This window comes from Monopterus albus, unplaced genomic scaffold (assembly GCF_001952655.1).
Source record: "Monopterus albus unplaced genomic scaffold, M_albus_1.0 scaffold54.1, whole genome shotgun sequence".
Taxonomy (NCBI): Eukaryota; Metazoa; Chordata; class Actinopteri; order Synbranchiformes; family Synbranchidae; genus Monopterus; species Monopterus albus.
Genome location: NW_018127934.1, coordinates 1,371,685 through 1,388,437, shown reverse-complemented (window position 1 = coordinate 1,388,437; position 16,753 = coordinate 1,371,685). Strand labels below are relative to the sequence as shown.

Below are 16,753 nucleotides of genomic sequence, written 5' to 3'. Positions count from 1 at the left end.
ATTCACCAAGTTCCTTCTTGCTCTCCTGACGTCCCAATTGGCTCATGTGTTTACCCCCCTTCTGTAGCTTTCCTTTGTGTTCAGAACCCCCCTGTCTTTTTCTCTGACGCTTCCTCCCCGATGCTCTCTCACTTTTGTCACACCAATTTGTGAATTGGAATACCAAACAAACCCCTCACTTTCTCTCCCCAACCTCCCCTATTTATTAAAAGAATTTTCAATCGAAATTGTTGAGCTTCAAGAGACTTTTTGTTCTCTTTAGCTGTTTGAGAGAGCAGTTCATCTTGTTTTAATGCAGCTCTTATGTGCAGAGGAAGAGGGAAAACATTTTTGATTGCACTTACAGAAATAGCCATACCTTGAATTACTTTGACTCTCAGTTTACATACGTTATCCGACTTGTTGCAAAGGAAGGCCATAGCTATAATCTTTCTCACGGCTTATTCAACATTTTGAAACCGGCAGCACAATGTACAGTGTGATTATATGAATGAAGTGAATAGTTAATCTGCCAGCAGTTGCGTGCAGGAACAATGTGAGTAGCAAAAATATGCTAACGACCACTCTGAAGTTCTGAGGTCAGAGACCTTTGGCTGGTGGCACTCGCTATTGATTAGGCAGCAATTACAGTACAGAAATGCCCACATTATATTTTTGGCTGCATTTAACATGAACATCTACTCAGCAAACCATGGGGAGCCACTGACTACCCAGAACCACAAGCTGAGAGCACAAGCACCCTTAAATGCCTTTTGTAGCTATTTATAAATAACTATTATTCTGAGTGGTTTGAATTTAGGTTACAGTTGTAAAAAACATAAACCTTCTTAACATTTAGATGGAAGTGTTATGTTATATAAGACAAGCAGGAATAGAAGTTTGGTCAGTCAACTAAGTGGATTCTTGTGTGATTGAAATTAATATTTGACATCTACTTTGTAGGGTCTCAACCCAAGGAAACAACCACAGTGGCTCAACAGAGCAGCTGGGAAATATGCTACTAACATAGCTAACTAGTGCAACATCCTGTATATACAGAGCCTACAGATGGATGCTGGGGTGGAGCCGAGGCTTATGAAATGCAATATGAACAGCAGCAGTAGCAGTAGCAGTAACTGTCACCACTTGTATCACTATGTGCATGAAGGACCTGATTATGCTCAAAAACAACTATGGAGGATTATTTGGCTTGTGGATGGACAGACACTCTAGATGTTTTAATAAACAGTGTTGCAGGGGCTCCACAGCCACTGGCTGCTGTATGAGACCCATAATTCATCATGATACCACCAAGCATACCTGCAAAGTGCAAAGAAGTTTCCCCTGCTGGAACACCTGGTCTTTGATTCCTTATAGTGCAGTCTAAATACATATTAAGTTGGTATTTGTTTTAAATGGGCACAGTGTTTTCACCCCACATGCTGTTTAATGGGATTTGCTGCTGCTCTGTTGTTTGTGTGTCTTGGCATCAGCAGCAGAGGAAATCTACACAGGGCTTGAGAGGGCTCATTTTTCCTTGTTTGTTTATGCTGTTTGTGTGTTGTTGTTTTTTTTTTTCAAGCTAACTGCCTTCATAGCTTTGCAACACTCTGCTCAGAGTCATCAGAAGGCCAGAGCTCATGGATATATCTATTGGCCTCTGATGAGAAAGCTGTGCCTCTGTGCTTCTCTGTTTCTGTCTGTAATTTCAATTTGTTCCTATTTCACTGCTAGCTCCCGTTCTGTTCCTACTTCTTTTCTTTTGAAAGATTTCAGAATGACAAGTCATCTGTATTGGTTGTGTTTATTTTCCTCCTGACACATCTACCGGGAGACATGAGCAAAGTAATGCACTTTCTCGCTGAGCTCACCCCACACCAGCTTTGCTGAGAGGGAAAGGGAGGACAAGGGCGATTATTTCATTAAGAGAATAGCAATTCTTGGAGGGCAGTCAATAATAGATGAGGTTAAAAAAACAATAGTGACTTTTTTACTTTTTTTTTTTAAACTGTACTCGTTTTCTCTTTCCACCGCTTGAGTCAATAGAATCAACCTAATGGAGACCAGGTTACTCTTCTTTCCATTTCACCTCCCTGACATAATGTTGAACAAATGCATTATTCATTCTCTGGTCTAAGAAGCAAGGTAATTATACATTTATCTCCCAAATAATACCGAATCCTTTCTGCGCCTGTGACCTTGTAAGATTTATGCCATTTTGAACCTGACCCCCAAAGGGCGCTGTGAAAGAAAATGTATTCTCATAGAGGAAAAAATTGAAGGCGAAAATGGATTGGCTCTTTATGGGTATAAGATGTCAAGGGGTTTGAAAAGGTCCAGTCATTAAATGTAAGATTTGGAACTTTATTTTGAAGCATTTCAGAAGAGCCGGGACAGACAGACTCTAAAATTAATGTTGACGTTTTGCAAGGTGGATTGAAACACACACACACACACACACACACACACACACACAAAATTGAACAAATGGTGCCACAACTTTCACCTTTACATTCTTCCCTTTGTACTCTTTCTCCTCAACTAATCCCTTTTCTTATTCATCCCTGTCCTCATTTCCCTATCGTTCTCTCCCTTCATTACCTAAATTTCTCTCCTCTGGAATTTCCCTCATTCTGAGTCATCTTCCCAATTTATTCTGTTCAAATATACTCCCCTAACAGCCTCCTTCTCCAACTCTAATGCTTTTGTTTCCTCCATACTCCCATGTTGCCTGCAGGCCATCATGGCACAGCTTCCCCAGGAGGAGAAGGCCAAGATTGCTGAGCAGGTGGAGAGCTTCAGACAGGAGAAGTGCAAGCTAGATGCAGAAGTGGCCAAATGGGATGACAATGGAAATGACATCATCGTGCTGGCCAAGCAGATGTGTATGATCATGATGGAGATGACAGACTTCACCAGGTAAAAGTCGCACCATGTGAAAAACATGAACACCCCTAGTTCTAAACTGTTTGTTACTCAGACAACCGTCGTTGAGATCAGATTACATAGCATCACTGTTTTTTGAAGATACACTGTAATAGATCATCTGTTTACATTTACAGTATTATGTTTACTAAAAGCCACCAGCTTTCCTCTCAGTGTACTCCATCTGGGCTCTACATATCTTGGAAATCCCTAATGCCTGATGATTATCTGTCTCGTGTAAGGAGTTTTCATCCACTCCACAATTATATGGGATGGAACAAACCAAAAAGATTTAAAATTAAAAAATAAAACACAGCAATTGGTGTTTAGTCATGAGTGATTATGCCTGCAGTGCTGTGACTGCACTATTATTACCCTGTATTGACCCCAGTGACTCAGACTGGTGTGAATAAACTAGTGGAAACTTCAGCCTGGCACTGACGCTTACCACAGCCAGCCATACTGTAGCCACATTAACCTTCCCCCCTGCTGACACATCCAGAAAACACAAAGCAGAACACAGGCTCAGTTTTGGCCATTATTTTCCTCCCCTGTTTTATTTCATTCTGAAGCTCCTCTGCTCCTGTTGTATTTTTAATAACATAAATCATTTGCTTCAAAGCACATCTCTATTACACAGTAAGGATAAAGGTATTCCCATTGTCTGGGAAGTATTGTATTGTTGGTTGATTCCTGCAACCAGCCACAGCAAATTTGGTGCCATACAAGCTTATGTGACAGAGGGATGAGCTCAGTCTTTAAAGGAAAGCGATGCATGTCCACTGTCCCTGCAACACAACCCATATTCCCCTATCTTTTTGTCTCACTCCTTGAAATTTCCCAGAGGCAAAGGCCCCCTGAAAAACTCCTCAGATGTGATCAACGCGGCTAAGAAGATTGCGGAGGCTGGCTCCAGGATGGACAAATTGGCTCGCGCTGTCGCAGATCAGGTAGCTCTGCAACTACATTTGTTTCTGTCAGTTTCATTTTATTATTATTATTATTATTTTGTCGTTTCTGTCAGTCTGAAAATATCTGACTATGTTATCGCAGCTGGCGGTGAAGCAAATTTTGGGTTAGGGTAAGTGGGCATAGCCACTGGAAATCATTAATGTGGGCATCGACAAGCCCAGCTGGAGTGGTGGGCTTCGTTGCTGCATGACTTCAGCTCCCAGTGGGCCAACACTGAGAAAGCAAGACAGCAGAACCAAGTTGTGTCTCTAATATAATTAGCTCCCAAGCAAGGTGTTGCATTCATTATCAGGTGAGTGCCTCTCAAAAACACGCTGACAGACCATTTTCGGTATCTAATCAATCAGTGCTGTGCCACAGGAAGATGGGAGTGAAAAGAAATAGGTGTGTACACTGCGTAGCAAATGAAGTGGGAGGTATTTCAGAATGCCAGCAGCACTCCGCATAATGCATAATGTTCTTTTTGATTTCATCCATCTCTAATAAGCATTGGAAATAAACTTAAGCACATGACTTGCGGATTTATTAAGGCAGCCTGTTGTCAGTCTATTTGCATCTGCTGTTAGTTAGCAAACCCTTGGAATATTTATCATTGGTTTTTTTCAGTGCTGTTTTTAATCACAATTATCAAACCCGCTTTGATCCGACATCTACTATGGGCCCTGCACACATGATCACCAAAAAAGATCAGCTTTACCCAAATTTCAAACAAGGTCACTTATTATTTTGTGGTTTAAGACAAAGCAGATATTTTCTGTACTGTACATGAGGATGGATATCCATGAAGATAACTAGAAATTATTATTATTTTTTAAACCTAATTGTTGACCACATGACACTGACATATATTACCTTAAAAGTACTGGCCAGCACTTAAAAGGTACACATCCAGCTGATACAGATAAAGTCCAGTATTCACATTTATTTCAGTGCTTGTTTGGCTGAACTAATACCTGAAAAAAAAAATAATGTAGTATATAGATGTTCCATTAAATTCACCAGCCAGTCACTAACTTGAAACCCATTTCCCCGTTTGCTGCTGAGCAGGTACAGTAGTATATAGTTGGTTTAACAAAGGTTTTTTGCTGAAAATAGCAGCCTGGCTTATGTGGAAAACAGTACTGGTGAGAGCAGTGAGACAAGTCTAAAAAAGTAAAATTATGGGCCACAAATCCAAAACGATAAACTGAAAGATGCTGAAAACTGCACTGTGTGGTAATAATTATCTGTGACTTTGTCACTGTGAGCAAGCCCTTTTCTCCTACAGTCACAAGAAAAAATAATGGCAGACTTCAATAAATTTCCTCAATAAAGGCATGAAAGGTCATGACTGTGTTTTATCAGCTTAGAAATACTGTGTTTGTTGATATTTGTGACTTTGGTGAAGATCAGATCACATTTCATGACCAATTTATCCAGAAAACTAGGAAATTGCAAACAGTGCCGTTACTTTTCTTGCAACTGTATATGTACTCATTTGATCCATTGTTTCTATACATATATCTGTGTTAGATTATAGAAGCTTTGGTAAAAGACAGTAGAAAAAAGTCCATTTGAAAATGGTTTCTTACTGTTTGAAAATTGTTGGTTTGGACATAAAGCAGTTTTACACCAAAAAAGTAAAGTGTTGTTTCACAATCTACAGCTTAACTTTCAGCTAAATTTATTTCAAATATTTACCCAGTGTCATGATCTACAGCATTTCACTCCTGGTAGTTACCTCCTCCCCGCCTGTCTTGCTTTCCCTTAGCACCTCTATCAGGCTATGAACCATTATTACCCTGATATTGCTTTGTTCTGCTCGTCTAATCAGTCACGATGCTGTGGTTTTATAAGGACAGCGAATGCCTACCTGCCACTTACCTACGTCTTGAAAGACAGAAATTATACCTATTTATCGTCCTGTTGAGTTCTGTTGAAATATTCCTACCTGTATTCCAGTAAGAGTGGACTTAACTGTGGGCTGGCTGTTTTTCTTGCTGCATGCACTCAGAACATTTTGTAACCATTTGGACCACTCACCTGTGGATTTCCACCATTTTGTGTGGCCAGCCACAATAAAAGTTTTCCAAGCCTTGATCACTAATATCTGAACAAACATTTAGCTTTAGAATCCTTTCACATTCATGCTGGAGGAGTGACGCACACAGAGTTCTGTATGTTCATAATCAAAGGTAGAGGTGGTTGGATTCAAGTGCGCAAATATGTCACAGATGGTGCATATTACCAGTGTAAAGAGATGATTTTTACCATTTACTTCCTATCCTGTCCTTCCTATCCTGTGACTGCACAATGATCTAGTGGCAAGCCACTGTTAGCACAGCTCAGAGTGCCTGGTAGCCTCGAATGCTAAGCTTTTAACTAACCGAAGGCATCTTTAGTGAAAAGTGCCACTGTTTTCATGGTACACTGTCCTGCTCAGGTTTTAGGCTCGGAATTCATAGCTGTGTTTATTATGCAGTAATTACCATAAACACAAGGATGAAAAGTAGGAGTTTAAATCTGTGTGGAGCTTGTATATAAATATTGTACCATGTTTCCATGTGTGAGAACATTAGTCTCAGAAAGCAGGTCTCAGTCTGCATCATGGCTTATGTGTGTTGTTTAAAGCAGGATCTAGGACAGAGCACGCATGAACTTGTTTGTGTGCTTGTGTATTCACTTCTTGGCTTGTAGGATGCTGAGTGATGATCAGTGTTTAACAGGGTTTAGGTGGGAGTGAATCTGTCACATGGCAAATCAGTGGCAGAGCCTGTGTCTGAATCAACAGTTGCTGTAATGAAAAGAGCAGGTGGCTTGCCATTTTTAATTGTCACTTAAATGGTTCCTAGACCAGTGTTTACTGAATATTCAAGGCCGTCTGTTACACTACCAGCAACATCATTGCTCTCTTCGGGAACTAAAGCCGGGCTTGAGGACCTTTTCATTTCCAGCATGTATTTTAATATAAAAGTCTTGTCATGTGGGACATGGGGCATCTGTTAATGGTAAATGGAATGAGTTATTAAAAAAGTTTCACTTTTTTCAGGCATCTTAATGGAATTGCACGACAGATAACATGCCCTTGATTATGTCTTTTTATTCTGGACAAGTACTTTGCATTCACACATTACGGTAACCTGTGCTTGTCAAGAGCTCTGTGGCTTGACAGTGACAATAAAGGCCCTTCGACTGTTTTCAGACAGGTCCCTTAAGTAGCAAACCTTGTCCCCAAGACTCCTCATCAGCTCTATTGATGAACACTTGTGAAGCAGAAGGCAATTCTGCGTGGAAGGTTGGAAGGACGGCAAGCTCTTTCATAGTCATTTAAGCACAGCACTTGACGTGGAAAAACCCCTCGAGGCACCTCACCCCATTTCACTCCAGCAGCGCCTTTTTTTTTTTTTTACTCGATTTCTCCCATTTCATTTTCACTACTCTGCTTCGTTCTTTAAGTAGGCTATACACACAACATAAATAAAGGAGGGCAGCTGTTCAACAACCTATTCTGAGTCATGCATTGATTGTTGAGTGTTATGAGCAGCGGTGACATGTAACAGTACTGTGTGTATCATTCTGCTCGAGACAGGCAGCATTTAATTTCTGAGGAATTCTGCAGCTCCGTCTGGCTTTAAATTGACTTGTGTTGGTGGTTGTTGATGATGTCTGTACAAGCATGTAGTTATGTTATAGTGAGTAATATTATATAAAGTATGACTAAACATAAAGCTATAAACAATAAACATTTTAGGATAAATCTTGTTATTTTTCTTTTTGTCAATAAATCCCACAAAAAGAACTAAACTAACAATGTTAGTGTGTCTCAGTACTTTCTGACTTTCTGTCTCTGGCACTCAGGGTAAAAGTATCAAGTTACTGCTTATAAATACTGCTAAACACATACAGGTTTGAAGCTAAGCAGCCAGACTTCTAGGTTTCACTTGAGCTGTCACAACGGAAGTGTCTGTCGCACTGAGAGCAGAACAACAAGAGCAAAGCCCTCGTCGCCTCTACTACACATCAGTGTGACTGATGTCTAATTAAAGAGCTTCTCTGAACAAACCAAATGTACAGTTTAACAGGAGATGGCTTGAGAGGAGTCAGTGTTAACTAGCATCAAAACCGTGTGCTGTCGCTGAGTGAAAATCTTGTCAGTTTCAGAATTGTCAGCTTTGCAGGGGGGAAAGGCCTGCTTTGTTTGCAATGTGATCAACATAGGTTTTCCATTTTATTTGTCCCGGTTCTTATACAAGCTGATATGACCACTTTTTTAAAAAGGCGCAGTACCTTGTATTACTTCATATCACTTGACACATAAGGGGATATTTACTCAGGTTTTGTGGCTCATTTTCTGGCACTAAACAGTGAAATCGCATATATTCATATGTACTAAGGAGTGACAGTGGGGTTTTGCACCAGAGAAAAAGAAGAAATGTGGCACTGCAGGAATTTGTGTCTTGGGTCTCATGTAGTTTGTTGTTCAGGGATGCAAATGTCACAGAGGAGAGAATGGACACTGATACAAATACCCTCAGCGCCTGATTTACCACGGCTGTAACAGAGGGAAATACGGCTGAAATTTAACATGAGGAGAAAGCAGGTGTAAAGTTTGGGCCCCTGTTCTCACCATGGCAGCTGTTAGTCATCTGAGACATTGTCAGAGTTTCTAGCATGCTTGTGGAAGGAGGAGGTGTTTGTAAATCTCATCGCTCACCAGAAGAGAATGTGAGGGACCTTTACAGGCTTTCAGGTCAAACCATGCTTCAGTTCCTGAACAAAATAATAGATGATTTCACTGGCAGGAAACTATAATCACTGCCATTTTGAAATGAGTTTGTTGATTTCTTCAGCCATATTTAAGTTCAGTCACTTTAAACTTAGACTTTCTTCTGCACTTCCTCTCGGTCCACATGTGCAGCCTTCAGGCAACAGATCTGAAGTGGAGGTGTATTCAGATTAATGCATCTGCAGCTGGGCTCATTCACATCATCAGTGTTGGTAAATATGCTGCTAAATTTTTAAAATTCCAGTGCGGCAATATTTTTTGTGCCAGACGGTAATAATGTACAGTATGTAATTTTCTTCCTTCTTTGGATGCCATTTAAAAACCTGAATACATAAAGGAAGCATTTTTTTTTTCATGGCATGTCTGATAGTTTCACCACTATTATACAGATCCTTCAAAGAAACAGTATGAGAAGGACAAAACACTGTGCTTCACTCTTCACAACCTATGCACACGGTGAAGGCCATGGCTGGTGAAAAGACAAAAAGGAACAAAAACCCTGACCATGTCAGGCTGGTAACATCACTCTTGTCAATGTTCAGCTATCTCCAACATTCACATTGGCTTTACTATAACACCAGTTCTGACCCTGCCACTTTTTACCGTTCATGCTCATGCTTTAGAAATGTTAAGAGAAACCCCACAGGCTGTCTGCAGATCAGTACATTGCACCATGACACATTGACGGATTTCAGATCCAGATTTCAGATCATTTTAACAAAGAACATGATGTATATACTGTATGTATGTACAGTATGTATCTTTGTTTTATTACTTGTGATTTTGGCTTTATTCTGTTTTTGTATTGTTGTGCACATCAGGGGGCCATTGGGCTGGAGTCAGATTCCTTGTATTTTTGATAATACTAAAGTTTATGCTTATGTTTGAAAGGTTTTCACAAATAGGAACAGAGGGTCACTCAGGTTGTTCTATTTTTCTGTTGAGAATGTACAAAATACTAGATGGTGACAAATAACAAGGAAAAAGAAAACAAGAACATTAGGTACAGTAGTCAGTAGTGAAATGTCAGTGGTTTCAGTATCTAATAGAACACAGAAATGCTCAGTCGTCTGTGAGATGCCAGAGACCAGATGTGCAAATAGAGAGATTACGAGCTTTATTGATGTAACTGGAAAGTGACTATTCATTATCAGAGGGACTGTAGCGGTCCAGTCAGCTAGAATCTGCCATTGTGCTGTCTTCATGGCATCCTTGTTGCTCTCAAAATGCCTTTCTTTGTCTACTATTAGCTATTTAATATATGGTAACGATGCAAATGATTAAGAAAAGCTTTAAGTAAAGGCAAACAGCAAAAGAAGTGAAGTTGAGAAAAAAATAACAGGCTAAAATTACTACTGTTTACACTGAATAATTTAGGAAAGGTCAGTCTCACCCTGTTTATAAATGCAGCATCACTGTGAAGTGTGACTTGTGTTTTGACAGGCTGCCACAGTCTGATGGTGCGTCACCCTCGTCTCAGTCCCAGAGGTCACATTATCTTCCTGAATTATCTGCCAGGAGCATCATGTTTCATTTATTTTGAATCCAATTGTGCAATAAATAAATAAAAAAAAGAATGAAATAAATAAAAGAAATAACAACAACAACAACAACAGGGAGATTTTCACCGTCTATATATAGTTTCAGAAAGTCTGAGTAAAGCCAGGCAGTGAACCACATTGTTTGCTCACTATTCTGTAATGAATGCTGTTACTCTCTGATGGACAGGAAGCGATAGCTTCAATGGGCTCGGCAAAGTAATGGACCAAACAGTTTATTTACATCAACAGGGAATCTGTGAAAGAAACGGACTGTTAGTCAACTGCACAATAGGGAACAATTGTGTCATGTCTGCATCAGACTTGCTCGGGGCAGCAATGGGCATGTGTGTGGGTGTGTGTGCCAGCAGTGTGAAATGCAGTTAGTAGTGATGTTACCCTGGACTGGCGGTGCATTGATAATGCCCAAGGAGAAGCTTGCCTCTGCCTCACTGCCTGCTCTATGAGCTAGTAGCTTCACCTCAGTCTACATTCAGTGGCATTTACTGAGTAGAAGCTCGTGCCGGTGGCCGCTCTGGTCTTGTTTACTGTGTTGTTGAAAGTCCATCTTCGATAGTGGCCGCAACTATAAATGTAAATCATCCCTTGAATTGCTCTTTGCATTTATATTTTTAGGTTAAAAAAAACAAACATTTCACCAGACAACAGGAAAACTGTGTTCTACACGCTGTTTGTGACCGACACTGAAGGGCACTTGTGGCCGATCAATACCGTTTGTCATAGCACGAGAGGCCTTTCCTCAGAGAAAAGGAGAGAGGATGTGTGGCCGGGAAAGCTGCACGTCCTGGAGGGGGTATATTCATATCACAGCTCGATGTTTAACTTGCCATCATCTTCTACCCGAGCCCACGAGACGAGGAAATGAGCTGTGCATTTCCCCACACAGTGCTACTGAATGTCCTAGTTAGGAGCGTTTAATATTAATGTCGAGAAGAAAGGTGTTGCTACAGAATGATGCTCACAGTGTTTAAGCAGCTGATGCAGTGTTCTTAACCCACTGGGGGCTTAGTGGGCCATAGCTGGCTCCTGGAAGGCTTCCAGATGGAATAATAGAGGCAAACTGTGTGATAGTAGGAGACTGGAGGTGGCTGTCCTTGTATTCCCTGTTGGTCCATTTGCTGTACTGTATGATTGGTTTCTTTGCTTTTGACGTAGCACAAAGGCCAGCAGGATCAGATCAGGCCCTTTATTAAAAGTGTAATGTCCCGTCATTATTGACTGATCTGTTTTCTTCTTGTGAAATGAACATGTTTGACACCCTGCAGTCTAACTCAGTGTGCCTTTGAAACTCCCACTTGCATGAAGCCAACACAGAAAGAAGATGTTGAGCAACATCTTCCATGCTCAGTGAAGATAAGGGTAATTAGTGACCCCAAAATGCTGAAACCCTATTGTTTTAGTTAGAATTGTTGTTCTTTGTCTTATGGCTAGGCGGATATAGAGTCTTATAACAAACCAAGGCAGCAGATACTTTCTATCCCAAACCTTTTTGAGAAAAAAAATTCACCTGTAAAACCAGATGTTTCTGACATAGGCTCCTCGTTCATCACAGATTATCCACGTTTAACCTAAAATATAACACTGACCTCCTGGACTAGCCAAACCTATGGGAAATTCACTATATTGACCTGCTATATTATTTGAATGTCTGAGTAAATTATGAATGGCCACCATAGCATGCACACCTCTTTCTGCCAACAACCTTACAATGGGTCTCATTTTGTAGATGCAGAAATTATAGTTGCATGTTACTACACTGTCCATTAAAATGCAGAATGATGATGAGGTACAACTGTCCTAAATCTCAATTTACTGCTCAGTGTAGAGGAAATTATTAAGTGCCTGTTACATAGCAAGTGAAAGGGTAAATGAGGGGGTGATTTTGAAACAAAGTGTTATGGTGTTAAGGACGAACCAGAGGTGTGTCGGATGTGCTCCATACTCAGGCCACAAGTAAGAGCAGCTATTGCAAATGAGCTTCGATTTCTGCTAATTTTACTTAAATTATATTTGTGCAACCAGTTTCATTTTTGTATTACAGAATGTCTTTAAACTTAATAAAAAATATCACGTCCTTGAAAGAATGCCTGGCCACTTGGCCACTCCAGTATAAGCCAACAGCCACTTACTAGGGATGCTCCGATCCACCTTTTTTGCTTCCGATACCGATTCCGATACCTGGGATTCAGTATTGGCCGATACAGAGTACCGATCCGATACCCAAGTAAAATTTTTATAAAGTGCTGAATTACCTAATTAACTGTATGCATCCCTGTGGAATGCATTGGGCTCTACATGAACAATCTGATAACATTGAAAAAGAAAATAAACTCACAAATTATTCATCATTAAATTATTTATTAAAGCAGAACCAGAGTGCAAAGAGTAATTTGACATCCAAAAGCAGCTGAATAACACAACTTCACTAGCTTGTGCTTGACTTTCAAAATTAAAGTGCAAGGAATTTCATATCCAGTGCAAAAGCAGCTGATACGAAAGTTTGTCGCATTTAGGCACTTTGAGGTACAAGACGCACGTCCAACCAGCGTGCAGTTAAACTTAAGAGCGACACAGGGGACACTTCAGAGACATCCTTCATCTCTTCGGAGATGTGTTTGCATGGTTTTCGGTAAAGTTCAGGTAGAGCAGTCTCGGATAAATATTTCCGCTTCCCCATGTTGTACCGGGGTTCCAGGTGTTTTATAAGCAGTCTAAAGCCCTTGTCTCCAACGACAGAAAGCGGCTGCCCATCCAAAACAATGAAGTTCAGTATCATTTCAGTTATTTTCACTGCTTTCACACTTTCAGGCGGAAATGTCTGTGTTCTTTCCTTTGTCTCTTCCAAAGTTAGTTGCTTCGTTCCGTCTCGCTTTTGTTTGTTCTGCTCGTTGAACTCTGCGTGCTCGTTTGGATGTAATCTCTGTAGATGCTTTATTAAATTTGTTGTGCTTTAATTTGACGTTTTACCGCCACCCCTCGGAACGTTAACCTTGCATATATTACAAACAGCGACGGGACTTATTGGCGTTTCTGTCACAAAGTATCTCCAGATCGTGGATGTTCTGCCTCGCTCCATGCTGTTAGCTTGATCACATGAGGACTGAGCACACCACGTGTGCAAGATGCAACATGCTGCGCAGTCTCAGCGCAGCGTTAACTTGCCTAGCAAATGTTTTGATTTGATTCATGAGAGCATGATGCAACATGCTGCGCAGTCTCAGCGCAAATGTTTTTTCTCAGATCGGGGCAGTTGTCGTCGATACCCGATCTAGAATTTTATTTCATATCGACGCCAATACCCGATATGAATATCGGATCGGAGCATCCCTACCACTTACAGCTATTATTTTATTTGATTAAATTTTTGTGGGTTTTGACTTGTGTTTTTCTATGTGCTTCTTTTTCCCTTCAGTGCCCCGATTCAGCGTGCAAGCAGGATCTGCTGGCCTACCTGCAGAGAATTGCTCTGTACTGTCATCAGCTCAACATCTGCAGCAAGGTGAAGGCTGAGGTTCAGAATCTGGGCGGAGAGCTCATCGTGTCAGGGGTAAGTCAGCTCATATGGAGGGCTCCACATTCAGTGATACACTATATATGCTTATTGGCTTGAATCACTGGACTTGGTCAATTTAAGACCATGTTTATGCTCTGCACATCGAGTGAGCAAACCCTTTAGTTTCAGGTCATGATGACGTTTGGGAGACCAGATGAAGGGTCATGCACATTGAGGGTCATGCAATTATTTCAGATGGATTACCATCTAATGATACCAGAAAGATGCACTGCAGGCGTTTTCCATTTGTATTTTTCATGCTTCATGAAGCCTGTTATCACAGCTCAAACTAAAAATCAGTCAGTTATCCCATATTTCCGGTGTTTGACATTTCTGTTTTTTGCATCAATACCTTTCCTAAGTGTACAGAACATATACATTAAATGTTGTTCCCATTGAACATAATCAAGTATTTGAGTTGAAAGATATTCTTTTGTTCCTCAAAAGATAAAAAGGACACACGATGCTGCATATTCTTCTGTCCAAGTTTAATTTATAATGAAACATATTGATTAGTTTGAACTGAGTTATCCTCATAAAATGTCTGCTCTCCTTCAGTATATTCTTTGTTTACATTTTTGTTAAAATATAACAATTCTATAAACAGATGACCATATGAAGAGACTTAATCTCTTCATAAAGCTAAAAAATATTCCCCTTTTTTTTATAAAACATAATCATGCAATGAAATTTTAGTTCTTTTTATTAGTGTGTGTGTGTGTGGGGGGGGGTATATATGGTATACTGTATGTTGATTTAAAAAACAGTTTAATTAAAATTTGTAGCATTTCCACTATTTAAGAAGTGAAGTAAAGTGAGGTAACATCCTTATTAACTAAGACAAAGAATGATTCTAGTCAGTTCAATACAGTGGTATGCACAGATTTACCCAAAACAAATTTCAGATGTTCTGTCAGGAGAGAAAAATTAGAATTGATAGATTCCCCTTCTACTGTCTGTACAGAACTTTGCTGTTAGCTGCCTTCTCTTCTCTAATTTAAATCAGACTTGACCTTTATCTTAGCTTTGAGTTTCCTTACATCTTGTGCTGACACATTTGTTTATGGTTCCTCAGGACTGTGTTAGCGTTTGTCTCATATGAGATATGCAAACCCTGCTGAAAATTAAACCTTTTCATGGTGGCCGGCTGGAGTCTACACTCATTAAATCTGCGTAGTTGACTCATTCTGTAACCCTTAGCATGATGCGTAGGCCTGCTGGCTGGCGACCCTTAAATGTCGGCCAAACAAAACAGAAGGAGACAGAGGTATGCTTAACCCCTGCCTCTGCTAATTAAGATCTGATAAAATAAGATGTCATGTAGTGAGGGGCATGTCTTTATCCTGCTAAACTGCCAGACCTCCTAGGTATTGTATGTTGCTAATATGCACTTTACCTTGATGTGACCTCCACTGTGTCTCTCTTTTCTTTCCCACCCACTGTCCTTGTCTTCTTCTAGCTGGATAGTGCCACCTCCCTGATCCAAGCGGCCAAGAATCTAATGAATGCAGTGGTGCTGACTGTAAAGGCATCTTATGTAGCCTCCACCAAGTACCAGAAGGTTTACGGAACAGCGGCCGTTAACTCACCTGTGGTGTCTTGGCGTATGAAGGCCCCTGAGAAGAAGCCGCTGGTAAAACGGGAGAAGCCCGAGGAGTGTCAGACCCGTGTGCGGCGAGGCTCCCAGAAGAAACACATCTCCCCTGTCCAGGCCCTCAGTGAATTCAAGGCCATGGACTCCTTCTAAGAAAAAAAAAGTCATGCTTACCCATGAAAAACAGCAAAACATGACAGTGACACGTTGATGACAAAGTCCCTTCTTACGTTGTGTTAACCCACCTCTGTTTGCCCTGTGTGTGCTCGGTGACACCTCAGGAGGACTATAGTGCATATTAAACTGCCACACCGTGCCTCCTGTTAGGACTGTGGGCCTCGTGGCTCACAGACAGCCGGCACACACCCAACACTATGTATCGGTTGTATTGTAGCTTAATATGTGAGACCCAAACACAGCTACTTTTGAAAACTCAGAAGTTAAAAAAGAAGCATATCAAAGGAAGAAGAGTGGCATTTTAAAAATTTGTGGCAGTTGATATTCTAGCTATATCATTAACGTGCTACCAACTGGCTGCTTGTATACACATTTAAACTGTCTGAATGGAAATCCTGAATGGTTCAGTAGAGGAATTATTGTAAAGGGAAAATATCCTTGTTGGTATGCTCCCTTTTGTTTCTTTTTTCAACTTTAATGTTAACCTGTAGTGCTAGGAATAACTTATCTTTAAAATACCTGGAATTGTTGGCATCTAAGTAGTTTCCTTGTTCCTAATAATAATCCATACGGTGTTTTATCCAAAACACACTTATGGTCTAATGTATTGCCTTTTTATATTCCATTTATTTAATGGTTACATCACTAACTATGATGACCTGGATTGGAAGTTGTGTAGCCTATAAATATAGAGAGAAAGGTTTGACTAGTTGTGGTTTGCTCAGAGAATAGAAATCCCTGCGTACAGTACCTTTATATTCACCCTCCTCTAATAAATTCCTCAACTTGACCATTGAAGTTTCATGTTTCTTTCTTACTGTCAGGTTTACAGCACTCAGCAGAAGGAACTCTGACATAATCATTAGCGATTGCCATGCAAGACCTGCAGATAAAAAGATTCCAGAGGAAAAAAATCTATTAGGGCTAAAAGCTTACAAGAAAAGGCCTATTGATTTAGGTTCACATATCATGTTTCATTACTTCACTGCAACTTGAGATAGGTTGTCAAGTGTTACTGCTATCTTTGTGATATTTTACCAGGCCCTCCACACAAACAGTCTACAGCCACTGCCACACATGCATAAAATACACACACAGTATATGATTCCTTTTAGCCTTAGTAGCTGTGTGGCTGTAGGAATGGCAGTCTCGGTAATTATGTCTGGTCAGTCCACTGCTTTGACTAGTGCAATGACTGGCAACCTGTCCAGGGTGTGCCCCGCCTCTCG

General features: G+C 40.5%; 1 protein-coding gene across 1 annotated transcript in view; it reads left to right on the top strand.

Moving 5' to 3' along the window:
* Positions 1 to 16,314, top strand: part of ctnna2 (catenin (cadherin-associated protein), alpha 2) — a 387,665-nt gene extending 371,351 nt beyond the window's left edge. The window contains exons 15-18 of the mRNA XM_020602097.1: positions 2,717 to 2,898; positions 3,749 to 3,854; positions 13,613 to 13,747; positions 15,213 to 16,314. Coding sequence (XP_020457753.1) covers positions 2,717 to 2,898; positions 3,749 to 3,854; positions 13,613 to 13,747; positions 15,213 to 15,500 — 711 coding nt within the window. The 3' untranslated portion in view covers positions 15,501 to 16,314. The remainder of the gene's footprint in view (positions 1 to 2,716; positions 2,899 to 3,748; positions 3,855 to 13,612; positions 13,748 to 15,212) is intronic.
* The last annotated feature ends 439 nt before the right edge of the window (positions 16,315 to 16,753 follow it).